Here is a 26,566-nt window from a genome sequence, read left to right on the forward strand (position 1 = left end):
CTTTAAACTTCAGTTTAAAATGGGTAAAATGGGTAACATAAGGAATGCTGCCTCACGTAGAAAATGAGATCACAATTGTAAAATGCTTAGCATTTTAATGCCTAGCCCGGATTAAAGCATTCAAGAATAGTAGTGTATATGTGTACATATGTGTGCATGTACACACCTCACCTACTTCCAAAGTTTAATATGTTCTCTTTAGTATAAAAGACTGGTTCAGAACCTTTCTGCTCTGTAGATGCATGTGCCTGAGAGCAATAAATTACTGGAATGCAAGGGCTGATGCCATTAGCTGGGGCTGTTTCTGCCCAAAGGAGCAGATACGTGCGTCTCTTTAGGGTTCCGGAGATGGGTGTTTAATTCTGTGATGGTGTGTACAAAACATCAGTGTGTTTCTGGCTATGCCTATTTGTGCAGCTAGAGACTGACAGCTGGGAATGCTGTTCTTTGCAAAGGTGTATGTTGCTTTCTCATAAGCCTAGTGCCTGTATTGACACCTGCAAGAATGCAGTACATAGTAGGAGATGTCAGATAACAGACAAGTAGTTACATGGGTTTGGAGCTCTATGGGAGCCTGGACTCTCCTGAATATGGCTGTGTGTACAAGTGTAAGCATGATTGTGGGGGTGCTGTTTACATCTTTAAATGAGGGCAATTATGGAGATGGTGGTCTGTGTGATGGGTGGGTTGTTGTGCTATGCAGGACTGGATCTAAATCTGAGTGTGCACATTTTTAAAGAAGAGGATGCGTATTTACACACTTCCTTGGCACAGTTTGTGTGTAGAGAAAGAGGCTGAGGCTATATGCGTCCATTTGTGTTTGTCAGTTTGAGGGCTCAGTGTTCCGGGGTGTGCCTCCTATCTACATGTCCAGGTCTCTGCCTTTCCCTAACTCTCATTGTAGTTAGAGCCCCATGGAAGGTAGAAAATGTAGAAGTAAATCTTGAAGTGAAGGTTGATGTCCCAAGCAATTCCTTCCAAAAGAATCCAGGGGAACTGCCCTCTCACCGCCACTGGCACACTTAGCTTTGACCCCAGTTCTACGCAGCCCTTAGGAGCTAGTGCAGGCTCTGGTTGTTCTGGAGCAGAGATCTCTTTGCAGGAGTGTGAGGGGTGTGTAGATGTCCGGGACCTGGGGGGTTAGTGTGAGCAGGTAACCATTTGCGGCTATATGTACACAAATGTGCTCGGCACTGCACCAACAGAGTGTGGCTTCACGTGGAATCCAGCTCTGCAGATGGGCTGACCACGGATTCCTCTCACACTTATGAACCGGCTATGTGAGGGCGGTGGGTGCCCTTGAGGGAGGGGCGGTAGTAGGAGCTGTGAGAATGTAAGCCCGCCAGTGTTTTTGTATGTTAGCATGTTCCGAGAGTCCCTCTGTAGCACTGAGTTTCAGTGTGTCTCTCTGTGTGTAAGTCTCTGAGTCTGCCTCCTTGTGAATGTCTCGCTCTTCTTAGCGGGGAGGGGATTGGTCACGCATGACTCATCTTGAACGGAGCGGGGTTCCAGCGGCAGGGCGGTCGTCGCCGCAGCTGGAAGGGGAGGAGGACGAAGAGGAGGGAGAGGAGGAGGAAGAGGAGGAGGAGGAAGAGGAGGAGGAGGCAGCAGCGGCAGCCGCAGAGGCAGCTGCAAGGACCTTTCCAAGTTTGTCGGGACCTTCTTCCGAGGAGGCAGTGGCGCCGGCAGCCAGGGAGGCTGGGTCTGCTTTCAGGCCGGGGGCGGGAGCTGGGGCTGGGCCCGGGGCGGCCCGGCCGCAGCCTCGGTTCTCCAGCTCTCGCAGCAGCCTCTGCCCCCAGGGCACCCGAGGCCCCCCTCCGCGCCGCTCTCCGTGCTGCGCGCCCGCCGAGCCCTCCGCTCCCGGGCCCATGTACTGGAAGCATGAAAGCGCCGCCCCGGCGCTGCCCGAGGGCTGCCGCTTGCCGGCGGAGGCCGGCCCCGCTACCGACCAGGTGAGCTAGCTGAAGAGTGGGTAAGCCTACTGGATCCCGGGGCCAGCGAGAGTCGGGATTCAGCTCGGCCGGGCCGGGTGGCAGGCGGCAGTAGGGAGGAGGGGTGCTGGGTGAGCCCGGGGAGTGTGTGTCTGCGAGTGTGAGAGTGTGCAAGGGGGTGCGGGGGGGGGGGGGGTCGCGGAAAGCGGGAACACATTATGCAAATGTTGGAGGAATTTCTCAAAAAGCGATTTAGCAAAGACATAGGCGAATCAAGAGGAGGCGAGGCCAGTATTGTCCGTCTGAATAGGCGCTGATAGCGCCGATGCGCCGGGGGTTGTGCCGGCGCAACGCTGAGAATCCCGACGCGGGGCCGGTCCCGGGCTCTCCGAGAGTCGGGAGGGTTCTCTTTCCTCCTCCAGGAGGCCTCTCTTTTCTCTTTTTGGCCTCATTTTATTTGCCGATCTCGTCCTCGTTGGCTCCGGGCTTCCCTTCCAAAGGCGTTTGAATCGGTGTCAATATCCGCGCTTCAATTTCGCGGCGCGCGTCGGGCAGGAGGGCGGATGCTCCCAGTGCTCTGGGTTTTATTTTTCTCAACCATCACCACTACCACCACCACCCCCATCTCCTTTTTATTTTCTTTCTTTCTCTCTTCTCCTTTTTACATTTTGTGCCGAGAGTAGGAGAAGGGAGGGGTGGAGGAAGAAAAAAATTCGATTTTTAATTACTACCATTAAAAAATCAAATTTGCAATTCTTTGGGCGGCCTGATGGATCTCACTGATTGACAGTTGGAATTGACACTCTGGCTACCTCTTATCTTGGGCATTCACGACAATTTCTAATTGCAGGTAGTTTGTGTGTGTGCGTGTGTTTTTTTTTCCCCCTCAGAGGCTTGGATTGCAAAGGAACTAAGCGATTACTTCAAGAGCCACGGGTTAAGTGCAGGGAGAGGGGGAGAGAGAGGGAAAAAACCCAATCCAAATTCAAATTGCTTCATTAGAGAGACACCGCTTTTGTGGGGAAGGGCTTTAAATGCCCACTACAAAGTTAGGATTCATTGTTCACCGCCGGTTTATATAACAGGCGCGGGGAGGCGCAGGGCTCTGACAGCTCCGAGCCAGTTCAGCAGCCGCCGTCGCCTGCATTCCCTCCCCCTCCCCCAGGTGATGGCCCAGCCAGGGTCTGGCTGCAAAGCGACCACCCGCTGTCTTGAAGGGACCGCGCCGCCTGCCATGGTGAGTCCATTCGGCTCTGCTTTCGGCCCCGAGTTTTCTCCCAACGGCACAGGCCAGGGCATCTGGCTCAGCCTTCTGGCTACCAACCTCTACCCCTGCGCTGGAGAGTTGCCGATAGGAGCCGCCTCTCTTTAAGCCTTGGTTTTTCTGGCCTGGAATGTGGGCTTTGGCTACTTCCTGCACCCAGGATACGCTGTGTTAAAAGTTGGGGGCCGTCCCTTCTTCTCCAATAGATCCTTTCATTCTGGTTCTCCAGCCTAGGGCGCGACATCCTTGGCACATTTCGTTGTCAGTCGGTGCGCAAGGGAACCAGATTTGTCTTTACGGCAACTCCGGGTGTCCGGCTTAGCGCTTCGCTGTTCCTCTTTCCTATTTCAGGCTCAGTCAGACACCGAGGCCCTGGCAGGCGCTCTGGACAAGGATGAAGGTCGAGCCTCTCCATGTACGCCCAGCACACCGTCTGTCTGCTCGCCGCCCTCTGCCGCCTCTTCCGTGCCGTCTGCAGGCAAGAATATCTGCTCCAGTTGCGGCCTCGAGATTCTGGACCGGTATCTGCTCAAGGTGAGTCAGGGTAGGTGTTGCCTGCATGATGGGTGGGTGTGAACTGTAGGGAAGCCCTGAGGACTGTAGAGAAGCAACGCCCTTGCCCGGTCCATTTTATTCGGCGTCCTAGTTCAGCCGCTGACGGATTGCGCAGCTTTGGGCAAACGTGGGAGGTCTCCTTTTGCCCCGAGTTTCAACTAGAAAATGGGAAGAGTGTATTTCAATTTCCTTGAGCCTCCGTATTGTAGAAGAAAACTAGAAAAGCCATTCGCCCTTCTGAGCTTCAGTGTCTCTCTCCGCAAATGAGGCTGGGGAGGCTGGGGGGCGGGAGTGAAAGAGGCCCGCGCTGAGCCGACCCCCCCCTCCGCCCCCTCCCCAGGTCAACAATCTCATCTGGCACGTGCGGTGCCTCGAGTGCTCTGTGTGTCGCACATCGCTGAGGCAACAGAATAGCTGCTACATCAAGAACAAGGAAATCTACTGCAAGATGGACTACTTCAGGTAGGCTGCAGCGGTTTGGCCAGCAAGTGCTGGTGCACGCAGGCCCTGAACAGGAGTTTCTAGTGTGGCCGGTGCTCTCCGACTCCTGAGTCCTGCCATCCCGAGAGCAATACGCAGCTCGGCGCGCTGGCCCAGCTCTCCTGCTCTGCACGTCTTAAACAGAAGGCTCCGGGTAGAGAACCAGTGCCAGCACGAGCGATCTGCCTCGGGTTCCTGAGGCCTGATCCTCCCTGGTCACGGTTCTGGCTCCGTTTCTGGTCTTTTCTGAGTCTCAGGCTCCAGTTGTGATCTGTTGAACATTGACATCCGTGGCTCTGGCCGGGATCGGTCCGGCTTCTAGGCGCCATCCGGCTGCTTCTCTAGCTCTGGTTCCCACTTGAAATCCAGTTGTGTGTGGCCTATCCTGGCAGGGAGATCCTAAGATAGGCTCAGGACTCCAGTTCTAGCTTTGCTCTGCTCTCAGTTCTGGGCTCAGATCTGCTCCAGCCCCAAGTGCCAACGCCACATCCGACTGCAGCCCTAGCCCAGATCCTGGCGCTTAGTCCTAGGCACCAATCTTGATCTCTGCCTCCTCCACAACTCATGCCGTGGTCGCTTTTTGAATTTGGGGTTATGATTAGGTTCCAGGCTCCTGTTCCCGCCATTGCTCGGCCATCGTTTCAGCCCTGCCTAGGTTCAGACTCTAGCTCTAGGCCTCCAGGTCGCGCTTTGGGAGCGGCGGCGTTGCATTCCACCTAGCTATACTTTGCGCCACCGCCGCCACCGTGCCGAAAGCCTGCTCCCCGGCAGCTCACGACCCATCACTGCTGGTTGCATGGGCCTGGCCCGGCCTGGCAGCTGAACCTCCTACAGGCACCTAGCTTCTAGGCACACAGCAGGCGCCTGCTGACCGGGTCGAGGTCATGGCAGTGCCCAGGGGCACTACGAAGAATCTATCAGATCTATGAGGGAAGCCGAGAGTCTGCTGAAGAATGATGTGGAATTGGTTCCTCCCAGCAATGCCTTCTTCCAAATACTTTCTCCGGAAGTGGAGAAAGCTGCCCTATGTATACATTCCCCCTATACACAGACAGACAGTCAGTCAGACAGACAGACAGTCAGACAGACAGACAGACACACACACACACACACACACACGCACACACACGCACACACGCGCGCGCGCTTCTCTTTCGAGAGAAGTCTTGACTCAGTCCCAGAACACTTGTGAGTCAGGGAATGTGGTGGGTGGCCACCCTCATCCTCTTTGAACCTACAGGGACCTGGCAAAAAGTCCTTGAACCCAGGGAGAAGTTAACAGCATGTGGGACTGCAGTTCTCTGAGAAACCAGGAGAAACAGCCTCTTCCTTCACATCATGGGTCCTAGGACTGTGTGCAAGGAGCATGTGTCTATGTGGTGTGGTCCAGCAGTGGTGCTGGGTATGTGCCACCAAGCAGGATCGGACATATGAACAGTAGGTATGTTCCTTTATAGAAAAGCATGTGTCTTTCTAGTCACATGTGAGTGTTGAGAGTATAGGCCTTGCATGTGATTGCTGAAACTTTGTGTGCTTCCCAGTGGTTTGCTTAGGACAGGGGACACATCTGGACCAGATGTAGGAGGGCAAGTTGGGGTGAAAGGATTTGAATGCCATTTTCCACCTCCAGATTCTCTGAGGGAGCATTGCAAGGGTAAGGGTGTGGTGTGCAGGTGGACCTTTGGACTAACAACTGCTGTGCATGTACATAGAAGAAGGTTATGCCTGTGTGGTGTGTAAAAAAAGATTGAGGTCTCCTCTGTCTGATGTTTTATCGGTTTAGTTTAGACAGAAAATGTATATTACAGATATTTTCTAGCCACCTTCTGCTCTAGGCCTTCCTCTATAGAATAAAGCTGGGCAGGTGCCTTCTTCTGGCTCTTCAGATGATAAAGGCCCAGGCAGCCCTACCCTGTGTCAGAACTCCTCATTATCTCCATGCTGGACTGAGACTCCTCGATGTCATGCTTCACAGAATTTTGAAGGACCAGTCAAAACTAGGCTCTTGATTCCCTCATGTATAACCCCCACCAATTCCCCATGCCACTGTACTGGTGTGGTGGGTGGCATGCACAGCCAACCTGAGAAGAGGCTAGAGACTCTGAGGCTAATTATGACCTTGGGCAAGTCACAGCATCTCTGCTCTGATTTTCCTTTCCCAGGATGGCCTCCTGAACCAAGGAGGCCACCAAGAGGGAGCAGTCTCCATAAAGGCTCATACATGACAGTGAATATGAATGCATCAGTTATAACCATTATGGTCATTGACAGGGTGGGTACCAGTCATGAACCTGTGATAGCATTTCCTCAGGCAGCCTGGAGAGCTGGACCTGCCTGTCTGGCCAGGCCATTCCTGAGAAGAGGTTCCGACTGATAACCCTTTTCCAATGACAGGCTATCTCAAAACAAAACCAGATTCTAAGTTAAGAAAATAGTGAGTAGTGCTCACTTTGCCCAAAACAAGGGTAGAGTGAGTGGTGGATTTTCTGATCCCTTCTCTCCTTGCCAGTCTCCATGCAGGCATAAATCATCTCTGGCAGCCTCACCAGTTACACAAATAATAAAACTCAAGACAGGGAAAGAGAAAGCCTGTAGAGGATCAGGCAAGGACTATTGTCTGCCTGAGCAGCAACACAGACTCTTCCCAGGGAGTTGAATAATGGTGTGTGGGAAGCAGAATTCCCGCTCAAGAACTGGGGCTGAGAAGGCCAGCTGTGCCTCTCCAGGCCTCTGTTTCCCAAAACAGGGGTCAACAGTCTGGGTCTGATGGTGTGTGGACTGAAGTATTCTGCCAAAGGGAGGCAACATCTTCCAACGGGGTAGAGGGGAATGGTGAGCAGGAGTGTGCCCAGGGCCCCAAGGAGTGGACACTTTGGACTCCCAAGAGCTTCTAACCTCTGACCTTGCCCCCACAAAAGGATTTTATCCCAGATTCTATCTCCTCTCTCTCCCTTCCCTAACATTATCTTGTAGATTTTTCTTCAGTTTCTATTGGCAGAGTGGGTGTTGGTGGCTCAGAAGTTAGAGGTCAAGAAGAAACTCCAAGTTTAGCAGGGACTGAAGTTGCAAAACATGGAGGAACTGGAGAGTCTGATGCTGCTCCTGGCTTGTTTGCACTTGTGGGGGGCAAGTGGTTCTCCCATTATGTGCCCTTGGCCAGGTTTCTGGACATTTTGGCCTCAGTTTTTCCAATTCCTTCTCCGAACAGAGAACTCACCAGCCATTGTAAGTTCATTTTGATTCTCCACCTACCCCCTACTCTTGGCAAGCGCGACTGAAACATAAAATCACCAACAAGGAAGTAGGGTTTGCTTTAATTTCTTTCTTCCTTTCTTCCTTTCTTCCTTTTTTTTTCTGAAACCATTCCTCCTCCCTAATTTCCCCCATGAACTGGAGAAGATTGTGGTGTGTGTGTGGAGGGTGTCTGAACTGAAGAAGATTTGGTGTGTGTGTGTGTGTGTGTGTGTGTGTGTGTGTGTGTGTGTGTGTGTGTAGGATGTGTCTGAACTGAAGAAGATTTGGTGTGTGTGTGTGTGTGTGTGTGTGTGTGTGTGTGTGTGTGTGTGTGTAGGATGTGTCTGAACTGAAGAAGATTTGGTGTGTGTGTGTGTGTGTGTGTGTGTGTGTGTGTGTGTGTGTGTGTGTAGGATGTGTCTGAACTGAAGAAGATTTGGTGTGTGTGTGTGTGTGTGTGTGTGTGTGTAGGATGTGTCTGAACTGGAGAAGATTGTGGTGTGTGTGTGGAGGGTGTCTGAACTGAAGAAGATTTGGTGTGTGTGTGTGTGTGTGTGTGTGTGTGTGTGTGTGTAGGATGTGTCTGAACTGAAGAAGATTTGGTGTGTGTGTGTGTGTGTGTGTGTGTGTGTGTGTGTGTGTGTAGGATGTGTCTGAACTGAAGAAGATTTGGTGTGTGTGTGTGTGTGTGTGTGTGTGTGTGTGTGTGTGTAGGATGTGTCTGAACTGAAGAAGATTTGGTGTGTGTGTGTGTGTGTGTGTGTGTGTGTGTGTGTGTGTGTGTGTGTGTAGGATGTGTCTGAACTGAAGAAGATTTGGTGTGTGTGTGTGTGTGTGTGTGTGTGTGTGTGTGTGTGTGTGTGTGTAGGATGTGTCTGAACTGAAGAAGATTTGGTGTGTGTGTGGAGGGTGTCCCATTCTTCTCTGGAGTATTCATTTCCCATTACCGTCAGCGAACACACCACAGGGCAGTTTGATGTGCCTACCTACAGCTATTGCTCCATGGCCTGCTGGCACTATCCTCAAAGCTCCTGTGGTCTCTTAGAGTGTTGTACCCATTTGTAGCAAAGAAGCCCCATGTGCTAGGAGAAAAGCCCAGGATCACCCAATGATTGAGAGCACACAGTAAGACTACCAAACCTTTTATCTGCTATATCCTGTATCTCGTGTAACCATGTGATCCACCCTGTATGATACTGTCAGCATCTCCACCTTATGGGAGGGAAACCGAAGCTCTGAGGGATGAGGTCAGCCAGGTGATGTTCAGATAAGCTCCACAGCCACTTGGCTCTACAACTTCTTCCTCTAAGTGTCCCTATAACTCTTCTATAGTCAAAACACAGCTGCCACCTTTTGCAATTGTAAGGCATATAGAATGGCAAAGACCTTTCTCTGCTATCCCTATGATTCTCATCCAGTTTCCCTGATTCACATAAAGAGCACCCACTATATGCTTGAATGGCCCCATGAGCACTACAACAGAAGTAATCTTTTCAGAAGTCAATAACTAGCAACTTTCCTGAGACCAAGGACTCTGGTCCTTATCCCTTTTCTCTCTGACAATGGGAATAGGGAACAAAGAGGTATAGGGATGGGATTGGGAGCCTGAGAGCTCCAGAACTAACCGAAATTCCTGTTCTCTGCTTGGCTTACCACCCGGGGGTGGGGCATGGGGGTGGGGGGCGCTCCAGCCTTCTCTGGCCTTCCACTCTGAGCCCAAGCTCTGTCTCTGGTCTTCAACCCCTTTCCTCAGAGCTGGGGTCCCAGGGGAGACTGACAGCCTGGACACCAGCCCCCCACCATGTGCAGAGAGGCCCAGCAGCAACCAGCTGTTGGGGGACAGATGTTGGGGGAATGGAGGAGAGAGCTGGGAAAGAAGGAGCCTCGGGCCAGGACCTCCAGGCAGGCTTAGCTGCTGTTTAACCTCTTAATTGCTGGTTCTGCACCCCTTTTCCTTTTAAGGGTTTTGTGCAGGAAGGAAGTGGGGAGAGAATAGGAAGGCCTTCACTTCCAGTTCTCTGTCTACAGTTCTCGGTCTTGAATGTCTAAAACCTAAAATAAGTGAACTCCAGTTTCTTTTGGTGTTAAGAGACCTCACCCTGAGCTTCGTTTCCCCCGTGTAAAAAGAAGCAATTTAGTGTGCGTGTGGGATTCCAACGGGCTCACTTATTTTTAGAGGCTCGTTCACCCAACCTATATCAAGGAGCATCTTCTATGTGTCCAGGGGAAGTAGACCTGGAAAATGAGCCTGACCTGGTCAAGGACGCAGTTCCGCCTACAAAACCGGCTATCCGGATTTCTGCTCTCCACTGTGGGGAGAGGGTTTGTTGGTTTCCCTTTAACAGTTACTAGGATTCGCTGCCTCTGTCGGGCACCTCTCTATCCTCAAAGCTCATCCACCCTTTTCGTCTCTGACTGTGGTGTGCTGGGACCCTGGTGGGGAAGCGCAGAGAATCCAGATCTCACCGCGTGGGTGAGGGTGTCAGTAGAATCATCCCCCAATCCCTTTAGCAATTCCTTCATAGCTCCCAAGCATCCCTTTCTTGAAGTTTCGTTGTCTCCGCAGACGAGGCTGTTTTTCGCTGCTTCCGGAATGAAGCGGCTGGAGCCTTGAAGCCTGTCTGGGTGGGAGTTTGTCGGTTTGTCAGACTTGAATCGTGGCTTCCTTTCGCTCTTTCTCTGTGAACTACCCCCTGTCCTGAGGACACTTTGTCTCTCCGGACACAATGGGCAGTGACACCTTTTTCCATGGATCTGATTCCAGGAGGATGTTTTGTTGACTGGGCCAATTCGTGGCGCTTCAGTCTAGGGTTGAAGACAGCATTTGAGATGTGCAGAGGGTGAGGAAGTTGCTGGTGGGTGGGTTACAGGAGGCACTTACTCAGGAGCGAGGGGATGGGGGCACTATGACCTATCTGTGTAGGCACCAAAGTCTGGCTCGTAAACAGAAAGATCTGTGATTCCAAAGGAGACTGGGACCAGGAATCCCGAGGAGTCAGGTGTGGGGACCGCTGTTCCTGGCGCAGAAGAGCACAGCATGGAAGCCAAAGACTGCTGCTCCTAAGGGCAGCCCTTCCCTGCTCCACCTCTCCTTGATCTCCGATAAGGCACTTCTCAGAACCCACTCCAGGAGTGGACCAGGGTTAGACCAGGCCCCTTACTATCCCCCACTGGGATGCCAGGTGTCCTCATCTCCATTCCAGTTGCTCCCAAACGTGTTCTAAGTCCTTCAGCACCTCGAGGGGACCTTAGCTCCCACCACACACTTTGTGTTGTGGAGTAAGTCAACACTGTTTTTGCACCTCTGACTCCAGGTGCCAGGTGTGAAAAAAGAGTTTGAGTCTGTACTTCACTGGTTACAGAAAAGATGAAGGGGTGCACTGAAGGTATTGAGCTGGAGGGGGGGTGCCTAACAGGAAGCAAAGGCTCTGAGAAGGCCTGGTTGTTCTGTTACCCCAAAGTACAAACAATGGAAAACCAGCCTCCCATGGGTGGCCAGAAAGTGGTTCCTCTGGGACTACCATCAGCAGGGCTGGGGGATGGGGTGTTGGTAAAGCGGTTTCATCTCCATTTTCTGAAGGATTAGGAATAGAGACCACAGACTGGTCTAGACTCTCCCACAGGGAAGCCTGATTTCTAAGGTCACAAAAAGCATCTACTTGGGTGGGGGGAGGTGTTTGATTAGGCAAAGGGCTGAAGCTTAGCATGAGCAAACTTAGAGGCTTGGGCAGGGTCCCTGGACTCCCCTTGAACCAGAGAGGAGAGAGAGATGTTGTGGAGTTTGTGTTTAAGAGTCTGAGGTGATGAAAGTGCTGCAATCTAGCATTTCCAACAGCCAATTGCTTAAATTTGCCACATCAGGCAATGCCACGGTGTAACTGGAGTGAGTTTTGCTGGGCTGTTTATACACACAGGTAGTGTGAGTGTGCTTTCAGATGGAAAGGTGCTGGCCCTGGAGGCAGGAGCACAAATCCTTCTGGTATACCCATCTCCAGGAATGCCAAGGATGAAAGGGGCAAGCCAAAGATGCAGACACTTAAAGAGAAGTGTAATCAGTGCTGAGATGGTGGTATGACTCTGGGGGGAGTCATGGCCAGGGAAGGAACAGCCTGCAAAGGCCTGGGGGTGGGAAAAGGCTGGGGGTGGAGAGAACAAAGGGCTGAAAATGAGCTTCCACTGTGTCTTGGGACTCATGCTTGAATACAGGGTGGGAGATACTGACGATTAGGAAAGAGGTGGGCCTGAGGAGGATGTGGTCTGTTGGGTTTTATAAATCCCAAGCATCTTGGACTAGACCCTAAGCATAACATGGAGCCACCAGAGACTATAAGCAGGCCAGCGGACAGGATTCTGTGTTCATGCTGAAAATTTAGCTACAGACTGCAGTGTGGAGGATACATTGACAAGCCAAGGTTGGAAAAGTAAGAGCTGAGTGCAGATGGGGTGGTGAGAGGAGCCAGGCCAAGAAAGGCAGCAGCGGGGATGGGTGAAGTGTAAGGTTCCGATATCCACACTGGAGGGATGGATGATTGTGGTCGTGCTTCCAGGATAGAGTGTGCTCCAGAGGAGACAGGCTTAAGGCTTAGGACCATCACAGGTGAGTCAGCCACTTCCAGGTGGGCTAGGCTCTGCGGCTTCCTGGAGGGACTCCTGGTCTGGGGATCCAGGCTGTAACAGCCTAACAGCCCCTACAGAAAGCAGAGAGAGGAGGGGAAGGGACAGAGAGACAGGCAGAATGGAAAAGAAGGCATAAGGGACAAGGGAGCTTTCGATCTGGACCCCCCCCCCCCCCCATTTAGTATTAGGATGCCATGGGCTCCAGAGTTCGGAGCTGCTTGTGTTGACTGCAAGACACTAAACAAATAGTAGCAGTCATTGCTGTGGTCCTCTTTGCAGCTTGGATCAAGGAAAATGAAAAGTCAAAGCAATTCAGTGATATGTGGGGTCACAAAGCCAGTGAGTGCATGTAGATGTATCCTAAGAAAGGCTGGGGCTACAGCTGGAGTCCCTGTCCTGTAATGAGACGTTTCCTGTTAGGGCCTAGATTCCCGATCTCCTCCGCTGCAAAATGAGAACCGAGATTAAACTCTGTGAAGCATTAGAATCTTGCAAGGCAGGCGATACTCAAACCTTTCCGTGTTTTGTACTGTTGTGTTTTCCTAACACTTGTGGAATAGTATAATGAACAAATACACAAATGTTAAGTGACTGTTGTAGAAAATCTCGCTCTCAATCATCTTATTGGTAGGACTTGGATGCACAGGAGTGATGGATTCGAGTGTGGGGTAATGAGGGGGCATGGGTGCTATGTGAACCCTGAGCAGCGAGCGCCCTGAGCAATAGAATCAAGAAAGGCGTTTCTTTACTTTCTAAACTTTACTATTCCGGTCCGTGTCCCCTTTTGATCCGCAGCCGATTTGGAACCAAGTGCGCCCGGTGCGGCAGACAAATCTATGCCAGTGACTGGGTGCGGCGGGCGCGTGGCAACGCCTACCACCTGGCCTGCTTCGCCTGCTTCTCCTGCAAGCGCCAGCTGTCCACCGGGGAGGAATTCGGCCTGGTTGAGGAGAAGGTGCTTTGCCGCATCCATTACGACACCATGATCGAGAACCTCAAGAGGGCCGCTGAGAACGGTACCCAACCCGCCCTACCCAGCACCTAGTCCTAGCCCTTTCCCACCATCCCTAGCACCTAGGTATGGTCGGCACAGTGGTACCTGCTGAGCAATCGCTGAAACACCTGAACGCAGCGTAGAGGGGTTGGGGGAAGGGAAGGCTACACGTGGAGCATGCACTCTGGTTCTATCATTTGCGTGAGTCGCCAAGTTTTTACTGGTCCCTGCAATGCATGCGGCAGGCCACACGCTCATTGGCCTGCGGAGCACCCCACCCTACCCCCCAGCTGCCTGGGCAGTCCAGGAGATACGGTGTTGCCCACATTCTTTCCACTTCCTTATGGGCTACACCAAGCCAGAGGCAAAGGATGGCTCATGCTGGATCAGGGGTTCTGAATATGAAGGTTTAAAAGGGTCTTGGTGACACCGCTCCACCATACAATGCCAACAGCGGAGGTTTCCTTTTTCTCTATGGGCCTCTTGCTGTCCTACATCTGTGCAAGCTATCTAGATGTTGGTCTAGAATGTTCTTGAATCTCCTCAGGCTCTGACATTATAACTTATCCAAGACATATATCCCAGGGTCAAAGTGACAGTCTTCCAGCATGCGGGGGTGAGTTGGGGTGATGTAAAAGGGGAGGTGGGGGACCCTAAAAGGGAGTGGAGCTGTGGCCAGAGGCAACAACCCTTTCCCTAGTACTGCTGTCAGGATCTGTGGATACTGCTAACTTCCCTGGAATGTGACCGGCTGTATAAATCCTTATAACACTTTTAGGAGCTTTGTGGTATTCATAGCTAGGAAAGAGGCAGAGGTTATCTGCAGTACTCACCTTCAAAGGTTACACCTAATAGGTCTGCTCCTGCCCTAAATTCCTTAACTATCATAATGTAGCACACTACAACATGTTACTTCATCCCTACGCTCCAGAATCCCCTTCAGCCGCCAGGAGACTCCTGGGATGTGCTTGCCTCTGTGAGTTTCATTTTTTTTCCATCTAAAAAAACTAGGCACAGTAACCCTTAAGATGACTGCTTTTCTTGGAATATTAATATCGCACAGCTCCTCTCGAGAGGAATATGGACCTCCCTACCTCAATTAAAGGCACCAGTGGAGGGCTAGTCAGGCCCACGGAGTGTTACTGGCCATGGCCTCACCCGAGACCATCACTTTCTCCTGTTAGGATCAGTAGCTAAGTGGGGAGCAACTGAACTTAAGGCACACTGAAGTTTCCTGTAGTGCGGGACCGAGTCAGCAGCAGAGCTGGGTTGGGAACTTAGGAGTCAGAGCTTCCTCTACACTATGTAAACCACTCAGGAAACCACAGGCTCCTTTCACTCCCGGACCACCCAGGGCCACCCTTAGTCCTTGCCTTGCCAATGACCTCCTATGCAGGGGAACTCGAACACCTGGGGCTTCTGATCACTGGCCATCAGCACTGGCTATTGCTTTTCTTTTAAGCAAAACAACACACACATTCATTATAGAAAAATGAGGAGAGGTGGTTAAGGAAAAATTTGAGATGTCATTATCTCCCTGTTTCCACTTCCAGTTTTTTCTTTGTACATGCAGGGTTTTTTGTTTTTGTTTTTGTTTTTTCTGCATTAAAACATTACAACAAAGCGTGAGCAGTGGTTACCCCTAAGAAGTAGACTCACTGTGACTTTCCCTTTCTTTGTGCTTGCCAGATTTTTGGGCTTTTGATAAGAACAATGTATTATTTTTTTATTCAGAAAAATGAAGCATTAAAATGGGAATATATTTGGTTTGCAATCATAGCTGCAAAAGTTCTATAAAACAGAAAGACAGTACCTAAGATATATCCTAGTTAGTAAACTATTTAGAGAAGGTAAAATGTAATTCTTTTAAATACTTCAAAAGTTGCCGGGAGTGGTGGCACACACCTTTTGTCCCAGCAATCAGGAGGCAGAGGCAGGTGGATCTACATGAGTTAGAGGCCAGCCTGATCTACAGAGAGAGTTCCAGGACAGCCAGGGCTACACAGAGAAACTCTGTCTCGAAAAACCAAAATAATAATAGTAATAGTCATAACAACAACAACAAATAAAATAAAGAAAAAGAGGAAGTTACTGAAATATCGAAAGTGAAGTTACCACAATCATACTCCTTGGAGGTAGGCCACTGTAACGACTTGAGCCTTCCCAACTTTTCCCTCCTGATTGTTTCTGTGAATTCGGGATCATAGCTTCTACAACCGCAAGTTTTTATCTCCACCTCGGTTTCCCTCCAGCTTAGCTAGGAGGGACGTTAGGGTCAGCCGGGCTACAGATCTGAGACAGATAATTTGGGGTTCCCAGCCAGGAGCTTTCTTCTTTCTGAGCCTTAGTTTCTCTTAAAAAATGGGCAATAGTATAGAGAGGACGCACTGGGCTCGGGGACTATAGCCCTGGGATCCCCGCTCCCAGACACCTCGCTCCTGACCCTTCCAGGGACAAGCTCCCCCCCACCCGGTCCTTTCCAGGCTGCCACTAGAAGAGATGGGGACGCGTGGTCAGCCGCTTCTGTCGCCCCCCAGGGAACGGTCTCACGTTGGAGGGGGCAGTGCCCTCGGAACAGGACAGTCAGCCTAAGCCGGCCAAGCGGGCGCGGACGTCTTTCACAGCAGAACAGTTGCAGGTACGCAACCCCGACCCTCCCGCTAGCCCCGAGGCGTGTGGGCGGGGCCTCGGAGTGGGCGTGGTTGTGCGGGACTTGTGACTCCACCCCCTCGTGCTGGGACCCGCGGGAGGTCGCGCCGGGCTGAAACTGCCTGGGGCGTGGCCTCGGGTCCCGAGCCTCTGATTGGGCGGAGGTCTCAGGGCACTCGTACGCCCCGCAGGTTATGCAGGCACAGTTCGCCCAGGACAACAACCCCGACGCGCAGACGCTGCAGAAGCTGGCGGACATGACGGGCCTGAGCCGCAGGGTCATCCAGGTGGGGCTCCGGGGTCTCGGCGTTCAGGTCTGGGGCGGGTCTCGGGGCGAGCGCTGGAGCTCGTAGCGGAGGGTCTCGGGTGCACGTGGCCGCCCCTCTCCAGTGTGGCCTGAGGTCCCCAGGCGGCACGGCTGACCTCTTTCCGCGATTGCTGAGACTGCGGAGGCTGTCGTTCCAGGTGTGGTTTCAAAACTGCCGAGCGCGTCATAAAAAACATACACCGCAGCACCCAGTGCCGCCCTCAGGGGCGCCCCAGTCCCGCATCCCCTCCGCCCTGTCCGACGACATCCACTACTCTCCGTTCAGCAGCCCCGAGCGGGCGCGCATGGTCACCCTGCACGGCTACATCGAGAGTAAGTGATATTGATTCTGGGGCCGCCAGGCCTGCTGGGAAGGGGACGCTGAGGAGTGCTCCTTGGTTTCGTAGGCGTGGGGGGATCTGAGGGAGACTAGTGGATGAAGATGTGAAGGGGATCAGTTTCCGCCCTTCCTTAGTGGGTCGGCCTTTTGGAAGAGGGAACAAATAGTAAAACTTCAAGCAGCCTCTGTGTATGTGCGTGGGATGGGGGGCAGGAACCAAGAAGCCTGCGTTCTGACGGGCAAGACAGCCTAGGTCAAAACTCAAGTGTGCATGCAGTTTTCATCACAGTGATTCCTATAGGGAAGATGCCAGGTGGGAGTGTCCAAAGATGCTGGGGCTGGAGGAGTATTGCCTCTGAGCAAGCTGGGCTATGAAGGATGGACTAGATTTCCTGAGGCACATAGACTGGGGAACTGAAAGTGGGTAAACCCTGACTCAGAAGGCATCCTGCGGAGCAGAAGCCAGGATGGCACGACCACCCAGAGCTGTGAGGCCTTTGGACAAGTCACATACTCTCCTCGAACCCTTCTGTTTCCTCATCTGTGAACTAGAATAGTGATAATGCCTCTCAAAGGGTATTGAGAATTGATTGACATGGGCATCCAGCAAATGTATACTCTGAGTGCCTCCTGCGTTCTTAGCACTAAAATAGAAGAGTCAATAAATAGATCAGAATTGCACAGCTCCTGGGACTCACATTCCAGTGAAGAGACAAATTCCTCCCTTCCTTTACCTCCCTCCTTCCTCCCTCCATGTCGGCATGATAGCAAGTGCTATGCCATTGAGTTATGATCCCAATAAAGACAGTAAAGGCAGATATGTGGGTGGGCAGTGGGCACTAGAGGGGTGGATGGGTCATGGTGAAATGATCTTGAAGCTGGCACCTAGATGAGTGAAGGCATGGCCTGGATTTCTGAGAGATGAGCAGTCAGTGAATCTGCTACTCAGCTGGTGCTTGTTACAGTCTCTCTGCTTTTGGGATCATTTCCTCAGCTGGGTATGACAAAAGGAAAAAAAAAAGTCATCCACACCCATACTCTCTCTCAAGCCATTTGTGGCTCCAACTAAAAGGGGGAAGAAGGGAGCAAACTCTTGTTTATGGAGCATCTGCCCTTTGCCAGAGGAGATGCCATCTGAACGTCAGAGGCCATTTATTCCGTTACACAGACTAAGAAACCAAAGGGCCCACTGTTAAGTTCCATGACTGAATGTGGGCTGTGGTGTAACTGCCAGGGATCAAGCTAGGAAGCCGCTTCCTAGCTTGGTGACATCGGGCAAATTTCTTTGCTTCCTGGACCTCCAGCCTGATTCTTCATCCATAAAAACAGGGACAGTGAGAGTAGCCAGCGCAGGGCAGTCCTGGGAGCAGCACCGAGACAACTGACTTCGAGACAACTGACTTCAAGGCCCGTTCAGCACAGAGAGGCTAAGCCCCAGCTGCTCTGGGATGTGCTGTGGATGTGGTTGGCAGAGCAAGGGGCAGAGCCATGTGTGCTGTGCCCGGCTGCCAGCTGGCACCGTCTCTCTAGACACTTCCATTTCTGAACCTTCTCACCAGGAGGGACACTTTCTCCCTTTTGTTTCTAAACAATGACTCAATGTTCAGCCTGAATAACACCTATTAAATACTTGCTGAAGGTGCCAAGACTAGGGACTCTCTCTTACTGGGGGTCTTGGCAGCCAGCTAATACTTGGTGTGGAGTTGGTAGTGGGTCTAGGTGACTTCTGTCATGTATTCTGTTCATCAAGCCTGGATCTAACTTTCTTCTAGAGAAGGGGCTGTTAAACTTTCTTCTTCCCCTAGAGTCAGAATATACCTCTGTTGCATGACTAAAGGGCAACCTAGCAGTTTGTTTACAGTGATCTCAAGACGTGGAGTCTTGGGTTTTCTGAAATGTTAAAGCTATAAAGTGAGTACAGGGTTTAGAAGCAGACCCAAGGGTGGGGGATGCCCTTCCACTTTGAAGTCAACTAAATTCAGTTCTTAGAATCTGATTTAAAATAATTTAAAAAAATTTTGGAACCAGATTCCAGAAAACATACAGACAGAGTTATTTGGGTAACTTGAAGCTGTTCAGAAATGTCCTGAACACCCAGAGAGTTAAGAATCCTCAACTAAATAGGATTGCCTTACCCTGCAGAAGAGAGAATGGCATCTCAGAAAGGCACAGCAACTTGTCCCAATTTAGTTATCACTTGCAAGTGTCTATCTAGGCTCCACTGAGCAAGTATGTCAGAGTCTAGAGAAGAGACAGGCAGGTGAGTGCTTAGCTACAGTGGTGAGCAGGCAGAGATGTGAGATGTGGATCAGAACCAATAATGAACTTTCCTCATTGGAAGTTCATCCAACAAATATTTAAAGAGTGAGAGATCATTCAGCAGTCAAGGGCATGACTGCTCTGTAAGGGGATAATGGTATGGTTGGAGAGATGGCTTGGAGGTTGAGAGCACTGACTGCCTTTCCAGAGGACCCGAGTTCAATTCCCAGCACCCACATGGCAACTCACAACTGTCTGTAACTCCAAGATCTATCACCCTCACACAGACATACATGCATGCAAAACACCAATGCAGATAAAGTAAATTCAAAAAAGAGGATAAAGGTTTGATTCCCATAAATCCACACAGCAGCTCAGTACTGTCTGTAACTCCAGTTCCAGGGGATCCAGTGACATCATCTGCCCTCCATAGGCACAAGCACTTGCAAGTAGTGCAGAGACATACATGCAGGCCAAGCACCCATATGTATAACAATAAAATTTAAATAAGAAAAGAGTGCCTTGTATATTCCATGCCTCATCCTGAGTACTAGAAAGCCAGAAAGATCAGGTGTGCATGGGGGAATTCCCATCGTCATAGAGTCTGCATTCTAATTGATGAAGAGACAATATTAAATAAACAGTGAAATTATATGTAAGTCAGGTGATTAGGGCTAATCAAGAAAAGAATGAAGTGCAGAAGAAGGAAGAAGGACAGGGGCTGTTTGTTGGGCTGCAGTTACAAGCAGGGTGGTGAGAACAGAATCTCCTAGGAGGCCGTTCATAAACTGCCTTTGGTGATGCTCTGGAAATGAGAATGTGTGGGAGAGGATCTGAATAGGTGGGTACATCCTTCTTTGCAGGCGGGGCTCAGTACATTCATATAGCAGTGTTGACTTATCAGTGAACTGGGCTGTAGCACCTCATAAAGTCCTTCACATCCATAGCATTGCAGCCAACTCCATTGAGATCATCCCCAGAGCTACCCAGGTGGCAAGCCACAGGGATGGAGCTCTGGGTTTGTGATCAGGCTTCAGCTTGCAGAGCACACAACAGGTGGGATCCTGTATGGAGCCTGGGGGATGGGCTCCAAGGCATCCTCTCATCCACAGGTCAGGTACAGTGCGGGCAGGTGCACTGCCGACTGCCTTACACCGCGCCCCCTGTCCACCTCAAAGCTGATATGGATGGCCCGCTCTCCAACCGGGGTGAGAAGGTAAATGGAGCCTGGTTGTGTCTGGTGGGTCAGAGCCTTCCTGCTGGGAATGGGTTTCTGGCAGTATTCCCTGTCACTGAGTGGGTACCATGCCATGCTATGGCAGATCACTCAGGCTCCCCAGTGTGTCCCCAAGGCAGTCATCAGAGCAGCTACTTGTGTGTTTCATGTGCCTGACTTCTCTGAAGTCTCCCTTGTAGCCCTGTCCTCCCCACCTATTGGAGTGAGGCCTTCTTATTTACCTTCTTTGAAATTATTCATGTTTGCGGTTCTGGGGAGGCTTTCTATCCCACACCACTTCATTTCCCATTTCATATCCCTTTCTTCTATTCATTCTGTCTGTTGGCAGTAAATAATTGTATAGGGCTGGTGGGTCCCAGGAAGAGAAGACCACATGTGACCCAGGGTCAGCTGGCAGGGCCTTCTCTGTGGAAGTGAGTCTGTGGTTGTTCCAGGCATTAATACTGAGTTTCCTAAAGGATGCATAGATGTCACAGTCTGGTGGCTTGATTTAATCTTGTCCACATGACAGGTGAAAGTAGCTGGGTCTGCTTTAGGTGTAACAAGGAGTGGGTAGGAACCTTGTCTCTTCAGTCGAAAATACCACATAGTTTGACCTCAAAGCCATGATCCCAAACAGCTCCTTATTAGATGTGGAGAAACAGAGGCTCATGCAGTATTTCAGGCACAGAGCCTGGGGGAGGGGAACGGGGTGAGAAACAAAGCCTTAAGGATGCTAGGTGGGGGCTTAGATTTACCAGGCATCAGGGTGATGGTGGTGGTCAGTGGAGCTGGGTAGGGTGATCACATGGGAAGCAGGAAGCTCCTGGCATGCCTCAGAATCCCAGAGGCAGCTTGGGAAGGTACAGATCCTCAAGCCAGGGGTAATGAGGAGCAGTGGAGGCCAGTAGGAGCAATGCCTGGCACTTGTACTTCTGATGGGCTGCCCTGAGAAGACATCTTTTCAAGGCAGGTCTTCCCTACTGCTTTCTGAAATCTGCTGTGCACAGGGCTTCCTGGGTGGTGGGCACTATGGGGCAGGGACTGGAGGATGGAGGTTCAGGTGGTCCGACAGGACAGTATGGTAGCATTGCATGAGAATCTGGTGAGCAGGCTCCGAGAAGACACCTCTGAGCTTCTCAGCCACAGTGAGAGCTGCTGACTGTTGAACTCCTCCTCAGCTTGAGGTTGGCACTTTATACACACTGGTTGACACCTCCCAGCCGCCTTTGGTGTGGACATGGCCTTTTCTTTCCCTTCCTTCCCTCCTCCCTTCCTTCCTTCATTTATTAATATTAATATTATTATTATTATTATTATTATTATTATTATTATTATTATTATTGAGACAGCGTTTCTTTGTGTAGCTTTGGATGTCCTGGCACTCTGTAGACTAGGCTGGTCTCAAACTCATAGAGAGCCACTTGCCTCCTGAGTGCTGGGATTAAAGGTGTGTGCCACTATGCCTGGCATGACCTTTTCATTGTAAACACAGAGAAACAAATTCAGAGAGGTGGCACTATTAGACCCAGGAGTACCAAATATTGGAATCTGAAGTCTGCATACTTTAGTGTTTAGTCGTTGATGCTTTTGTGTGGCACTTTATAGTTTGTTCAGTACTCTCTCTGACTTCGTCTTTCTTTCTCAGCCTCCCTGAGGGGGGTTATAATGCTCTGCTTTTCAAATCCATAGAAAGTGAGGCTCAGAGCAAGTAACAGCTCACCCAGGGTCACAGGAAACACGGCAGAGCTGACCTGGATCCTACCACTGCCGAGTTGGAGCTGGACCCGACGCTGGGACTGCAGAGGGAGAGTACATAATCTCTGCCCTCAAGGGCTGTGTGGTGTAGACAGGTTTGGGGCAGATAGAATGGGGGACAAGCGTGACCCCAGAGGATTCAGAAGGGGGAATGACAAGCTCAAGGGGAGAGGCATGGAGGAGACAGAGCTCAAAGGACCGCTCATGTCCAGTGTGGCTGAGGCCCAGGGAGGTAGGGAGAACTGGCAGAGGCCACCTCACAAAAGGCCCAGTCCCTGGAGTGAAGGGTTTGAGTCAGGGGAGCTGTGGAAGTGCGCAGGGTTGGGCTCAGAGGAAAGCCTTTCTTTCTTACATGCTGAGCTGTGGTTGTGTCTGGTTCAATCTGAAAGATGAGCCAGGCTGGGTGATGGCAGCTTTGGCTCTCGGTTCTTGGCCTCTGGGTTTGTCTGTTGAGCCAGAATATCTCTTTCTGGGCTGTGTCTCCAGCTTTGTGGCCAGAAGCTCTGTGGTACAGTGTGTGTCCTCCCTTCATGACCTACTACCCTCTTGCTGTCAGGCCTGCTTGCCAGCTCCTAAGTACCTCTGCCAGCCACATCTGCTTACACATGTGAACGAAGTCTGCTGGGTTACAGATGTAGGGTGGGACAGACAGACAACAGAATTAGCTTCCTCCCAAGTCCTTCTATGAAACCTATGAGGATACTCAGAGTCCCCTTGGTACTGGTACACTCATTGACACTAGTGCTGGCAGCCAGGCGGTGGTGGCATACAACATTTAATCCAGCACTCGGGATGCAGAGGCAGGCAGATTTCTGTGAGTCCGAGGCCAGCCTGACTAGTGCTGGCCTGGCTAGCCCTGATCGCTGAGACAGGGTGGAGCTTCCTGTCCCCATGACAGCATCATTTGGCCCCACACACCTGTTAAGTTCCTAGAACCACATTTCTTCCTGGCCGTATACCCTGATTCCCACAGCTTTAGCACTTGAAAGGGTCTTAGAAGTCGGGCAGGCTGGCCTCAATCAGTGGAAGAATGGAGCCTGCAGAGAAGGAACTGACCAGAGTTGTTTCCCAATAGGATTTCAAAGCCAGGTGTCCCAAGTTCAGGCCCCGAGAAAGCTATGTCCAGGGCTGGGTGAGGAATGGAGTGTGAACTTCTGAGGTCAGGTGACCCGAAGTCCCAGATCTGCCACCTCCTCCCCCAAAGACTTTGAAGTACAATTAGCTTTTTGCAACTTCGGTTTCTGCCTCTACTAAGTGGGGCTGCAATAGTTTCTGCCATGCTCCAGTGCTATAGAAATGAGAGACAGTGTGTGTGAAGAGCCCAACACAAGTGCCTGGTGCACAGAAGGCACTCAGCAGCTTTTGCTTATCAGCATCTTCTCAGTGGTCCTTTATATATGGGAGCTGTGGATGCCCAAAACTGCGACTAGAACTGAACCTTACACATATACACCCATGATAAGGCTCAAGTCATAATTAGACACAGTCAGAGATTAATAAAATAGCAAGTAGTAAAACAGAACAGTTGCAATATGCTGTAGTAACTGTGCCGTAAATGTTCATGGGGTCCAGAGTAAAGCACATGGTGGTCTCTGCTGCTGCTCTTGTTCTGAGAGATTTTGCCATCCCTATTTACACATGAGGAAACAGGCTGGGAGAAGGGAAGTGAGCTGCCCAAGGTCTCACAGCAAGTAATCAGAGCTGGGATTGAAGCTCAGGTCTAAGCTCTGAACCGCCGTCCGTCCGTTCTCCAGGCCGTGAGGTCCCCTGGGCTGCTGGGTGGGAAGGCACCAGCTCAGCAGCCCCTCCCCTTGCCCTTCTCTTGCAGGTCATCCTTTTTCAGTATTAACGCTGCCGGCACTTGCGCATCTGTCCATGGGCACTGCACAGCTGCCCCTCAGCCGCTGAGATTCAGCATCCAGCTGTGGCCAGGGATCCACCACCTCTGCATACACCCTCACCCGCTGCCATCCTGCCCCTCTGCCAGCGGTCCCCCAAACCCAGGCCTGGTCTTTCCCTCTCCTGCTGAGAACTAGAACCCACCAGGAGCAGCAGAGTCCCTGTTTGGGAAGGCAGGCTCCCTGAAATGTGGCATCAGCATGAAAACAAGCAGCCTGTCCTTCCTCATCAGACGGGAGTCATCCTTAACGTCCGTCAGCTAATCACAGCAGCAATGGCAAACTGAATCTCGAGTCACCAACAACCTCCTACTTTACAGGTTTTCTTCTCCCCTACATTGGCCTTTATTTACTACTTCCTTGGAACCATCTCTGAATTCTGAATAGCCAACAACCCCCAACGCTGCATACTCTGTTGCTTTTGTCTGGAAAACTCTACAGTGTTTGTGGGATGTCCCCAAAGGAAAGCTATGTTCTAATTTTATCATTTCCATCTGTCTGGTTATGTCAAGTTAACTCAGAAAAAGAAGAGACAGTGACCAACCCTGAGAGGCCCAATAGGGCAGAGATGGAGGCCTGCCCAAATGAAGAGGCAGAGGGACAGGCAGGGATGGGTGCCAAAGACCCCCCCGTTGGCTTGGAGGAGAGGGACTGGGTACACTGGACTTGGAAAGGCACTGACCATTTCATGGAGAGAAAAAAAAGCAAACTTGGGGAGGGCCCTTCCCCCACCAACTACCCAGCAGGAGTCATGGCAAGGCTGACGTCTCATCTGCATAATGGCACTGCTGAACGTTTGGGTGGGCTAGCATTAGGGACCCTTGTTGGCTACTTCTCAGTCCTGAGAGGAGGGCCTGAGCCAGTGTTCACTGAGGTTTGGGTGGGACCATTTATGAGGACCAAGGAACATAGCCCAGTGAAATGGAGCCCGAATATTAGTTCTGACTTATCCCTGAGAAAAGAGAGGTGCCCATGGCCTTAGTGAGTATGCCAAGCCCAGGATTCCAGCTGGCACCTCTGCAATTTCCCCACCAACTCTGAGCAGAGTCAGCTCCACCCACTCTTGAGAGCAGAGGCCAATTCCAAATAAAGGTCTCAGGTTACACAGGTCCCCAACTTATGTTTTCTGGGGATGCCCATTTGTCCCACACTTATCCTGTTATTATAGAACCACTTGGTGGCCTGATGCACTTCTTACTAGGGGCTGCTTGCAGCATGTTTTAGCCAAAGTCCTCCTTGCTTTGAGAAGGAGACTCCAGGACAGGGAAGGCAAGTTTCTAGTATGGATGCATTTGCTGTCCCTGCTTCACCCATGACAGACATCGCTAATCAATCACAGCACTCTATCTCATGGAGTCTGGATAAGGTTTCAGGATTCCCATGCTTAAAGTTGGCACTTAACATGAGAACCACTGTGCTTTTTGCTGTGGGGCTTGGAGGAGGGTTAGGCAAGGGTGACGCCCTGGAAGGGGACTTTCATCTTCTCCCTTCCTAAACTGTCAGCTGACTGAGGACAGAGAGAGCACCTCCCAGAATGTGTGAGTGTGGTTCAGTTCAGAACTCCTCCAGTACCCTTGCCAGGCACTGACTCAAGCAGGAGGAACCTGGCCTGATCTCTGGCTTTGGGGAACCCAGATCTTTCCTTTGATTTTTGCTCCTAATGATCAAAACCCCAATTGCAACCATGTGGGAAGTGGCCAGCTGAGCCCAGGTCACTCAATACCCACTCTGCCTTGAGCCTTCCCCCAGGGTCTAATTTTGCGTGGATCACGTGGCAGTAGCATGTTGCAGTTCATACGTCTCCACTACCCTGTTCAGAACAGCCTGGGAATGTACAGGCCGTCAAGGCTATTTATTTAAATACTCACAAAAAAGGGGGGAACACACAAACGGAAAAAATTGTAAGCACTTTTTTTTTGTAAAACCAATGTCTGTTTTGTTACATACCTTTCATGTCGTGCTTTGTAAATGTCTTATTTGTGTAATAAATAAAGTTAATGCAAGTAGAAGTGCTGGCACTCAAATCCACAATATGATGGGATTCCACTGCTTTCTTGCTCATTGGTCCCTGGCTCAGGTCCCTGGCTGCTGGATGATGCAGTCTCAGAAAACTGGTACCATAGTCCAGGCAGTGGACTGTGCTAAGGCATGGTGATGGGTCTCCTCTCTAACACTGTGTCGTTGTACGTATTGGCTTCTCTGTGGGAAGTCAGGCTGGTTGCTGACCTCTGTTCTGCTTTCTGAATAGCGACTCTGCTGTGTCCTGTGCTGCTCTGCCTCGGAGAAGCCCTCAGTCTGACCAGTGCTGCCAGCAGACATTCCTCCAGTGTGGAGGGGACTGAGGAGGCATTTGATCCAATCCAGTAAGATACACAGAGTAGATAGGAAACGCGAGGGTCTGGGAGAGGGCGGGGAACAAGGTACCCAGATATTATGGGGAAGAATCCAATGTGATGGTACTAGCTTAACATAAGCCTGACTCATGACGGCTTTGTCAGTTCTAGTTGCTGGACAGTGGTCTGGTGGCTGTCTTCAAGCAAAGCCCCAGATATAGAGAATAACGCTGCCTGTAGGGTGTGGATGCTTTCCTGCCTCCTGCAGCCCTAGGCATATTGCTTATAAACCTTGCATGAAAGCTTGTGGGGTGTGTGTGTGTGTGTGTGTGTGTGTGTGTGTGTGTGTGTGTGTGTGCGTGTGCACGCGCACAAAGGCCAGGGGTATGTCCCTTATTTTCCTCAGTAGCTTTCCACCTTATTTTCTGAGACAGGGTCTCTCACTGAACATGGAGCTCACCAATTTGGCTAGAGCAGCTGGCCAGCAAGCCCCAGGGGTCCTGCTGTCTTCATGTCCCCAGCACTGGAATGACAGGCACATACTGCTGTATCTGGCCTTGTACCTGGGTGCTGGGGACCAAGACTGAGGTACCCATGCCCATGTGACAAGCACTTTTCCAGGTGAGCCATCTCTTTAGCCCATTATTGTTGCTTTTTAATCCTCTCCCCCTAACGTTGTTTCTGCCTTTCCCTCTAGTCTATGTTTTAAATTCTATTTGTATATGACAGAG

At 51.0% G+C, this 26,566-nt stretch overlaps 1 protein-coding gene across 6 annotated transcripts; it reads left to right on the forward strand.

Moving 5' to 3' along the window:
- Positions 1-1,153: 1,153 nt before the first annotated feature.
- On the forward strand, positions 1,154-25,533 carry Lhx6 (LIM homeobox 6). 6 transcript variants are annotated; one of them, XM_052723172.1, is made up of 10 exons: positions 1,160-1,952; positions 3,097-3,168; positions 3,547-3,729; positions 4,091-4,212; positions 12,877-13,097; positions 15,613-15,713; positions 15,916-16,011; positions 16,190-16,364; positions 19,743-19,846; positions 23,433-23,579. In XM_052723172.1, exons 1-10 carry the CDS (start codon positions 1,482-1,484, stop codon positions 23,451-23,453), a joined length of 1,566 nt encoding a protein of 521 aa, XP_052579132.1. In that variant the 5' UTR covers positions 1,160-1,481; the 3' UTR covers positions 23,454-23,579. The 6 variants fall into 6 exon arrangements, with proteins under 6 accessions (XP_052579135.1, XP_052579134.1, XP_052579132.1 ...); XM_052723171.1 differs by lacking the exon at positions 16,190-16,364 and having other exon boundaries at positions 23,433-25,533; XM_052723173.1 differs by lacking the exon at positions 19,743-19,846 and having other exon boundaries at positions 1,167-1,952; positions 23,433-23,625.
- Positions 25,534-26,566: the final 1,033 nt, after the last annotated feature.

Source organism: Peromyscus californicus, unplaced genomic scaffold (assembly GCF_007827085.1).
Source record: "Peromyscus californicus insignis strain IS unplaced genomic scaffold, ASM782708v3 Scaffold_7__1_contigs__length_154581171, whole genome shotgun sequence".
Taxonomy (NCBI): Eukaryota; Metazoa; Chordata; class Mammalia; order Rodentia; family Cricetidae; genus Peromyscus; species Peromyscus californicus.

Coding starts and splice junctions, on each gene's coding strand:
- Lhx6 (XM_052723171.1), top strand. CDS start 1,482: ATGACTCATCTTGAACGGAGCGGGGTTCCAGCGGCAGGGCGGTCGTCG. Junction 3,169..3,546: donor GGACCGCGCCGCCTGCCATG/GTGAGTCCATTC, acceptor TTCCTATTTCAG/GCTCAGTCAGACACCGAGGC. Junction 3,730..4,090: donor TGGACCGGTATCTGCTCAAG/GTGAGTCAGGGT, acceptor CCCCCTCCCCAG/GTCAACAATCTCATCTGGCA.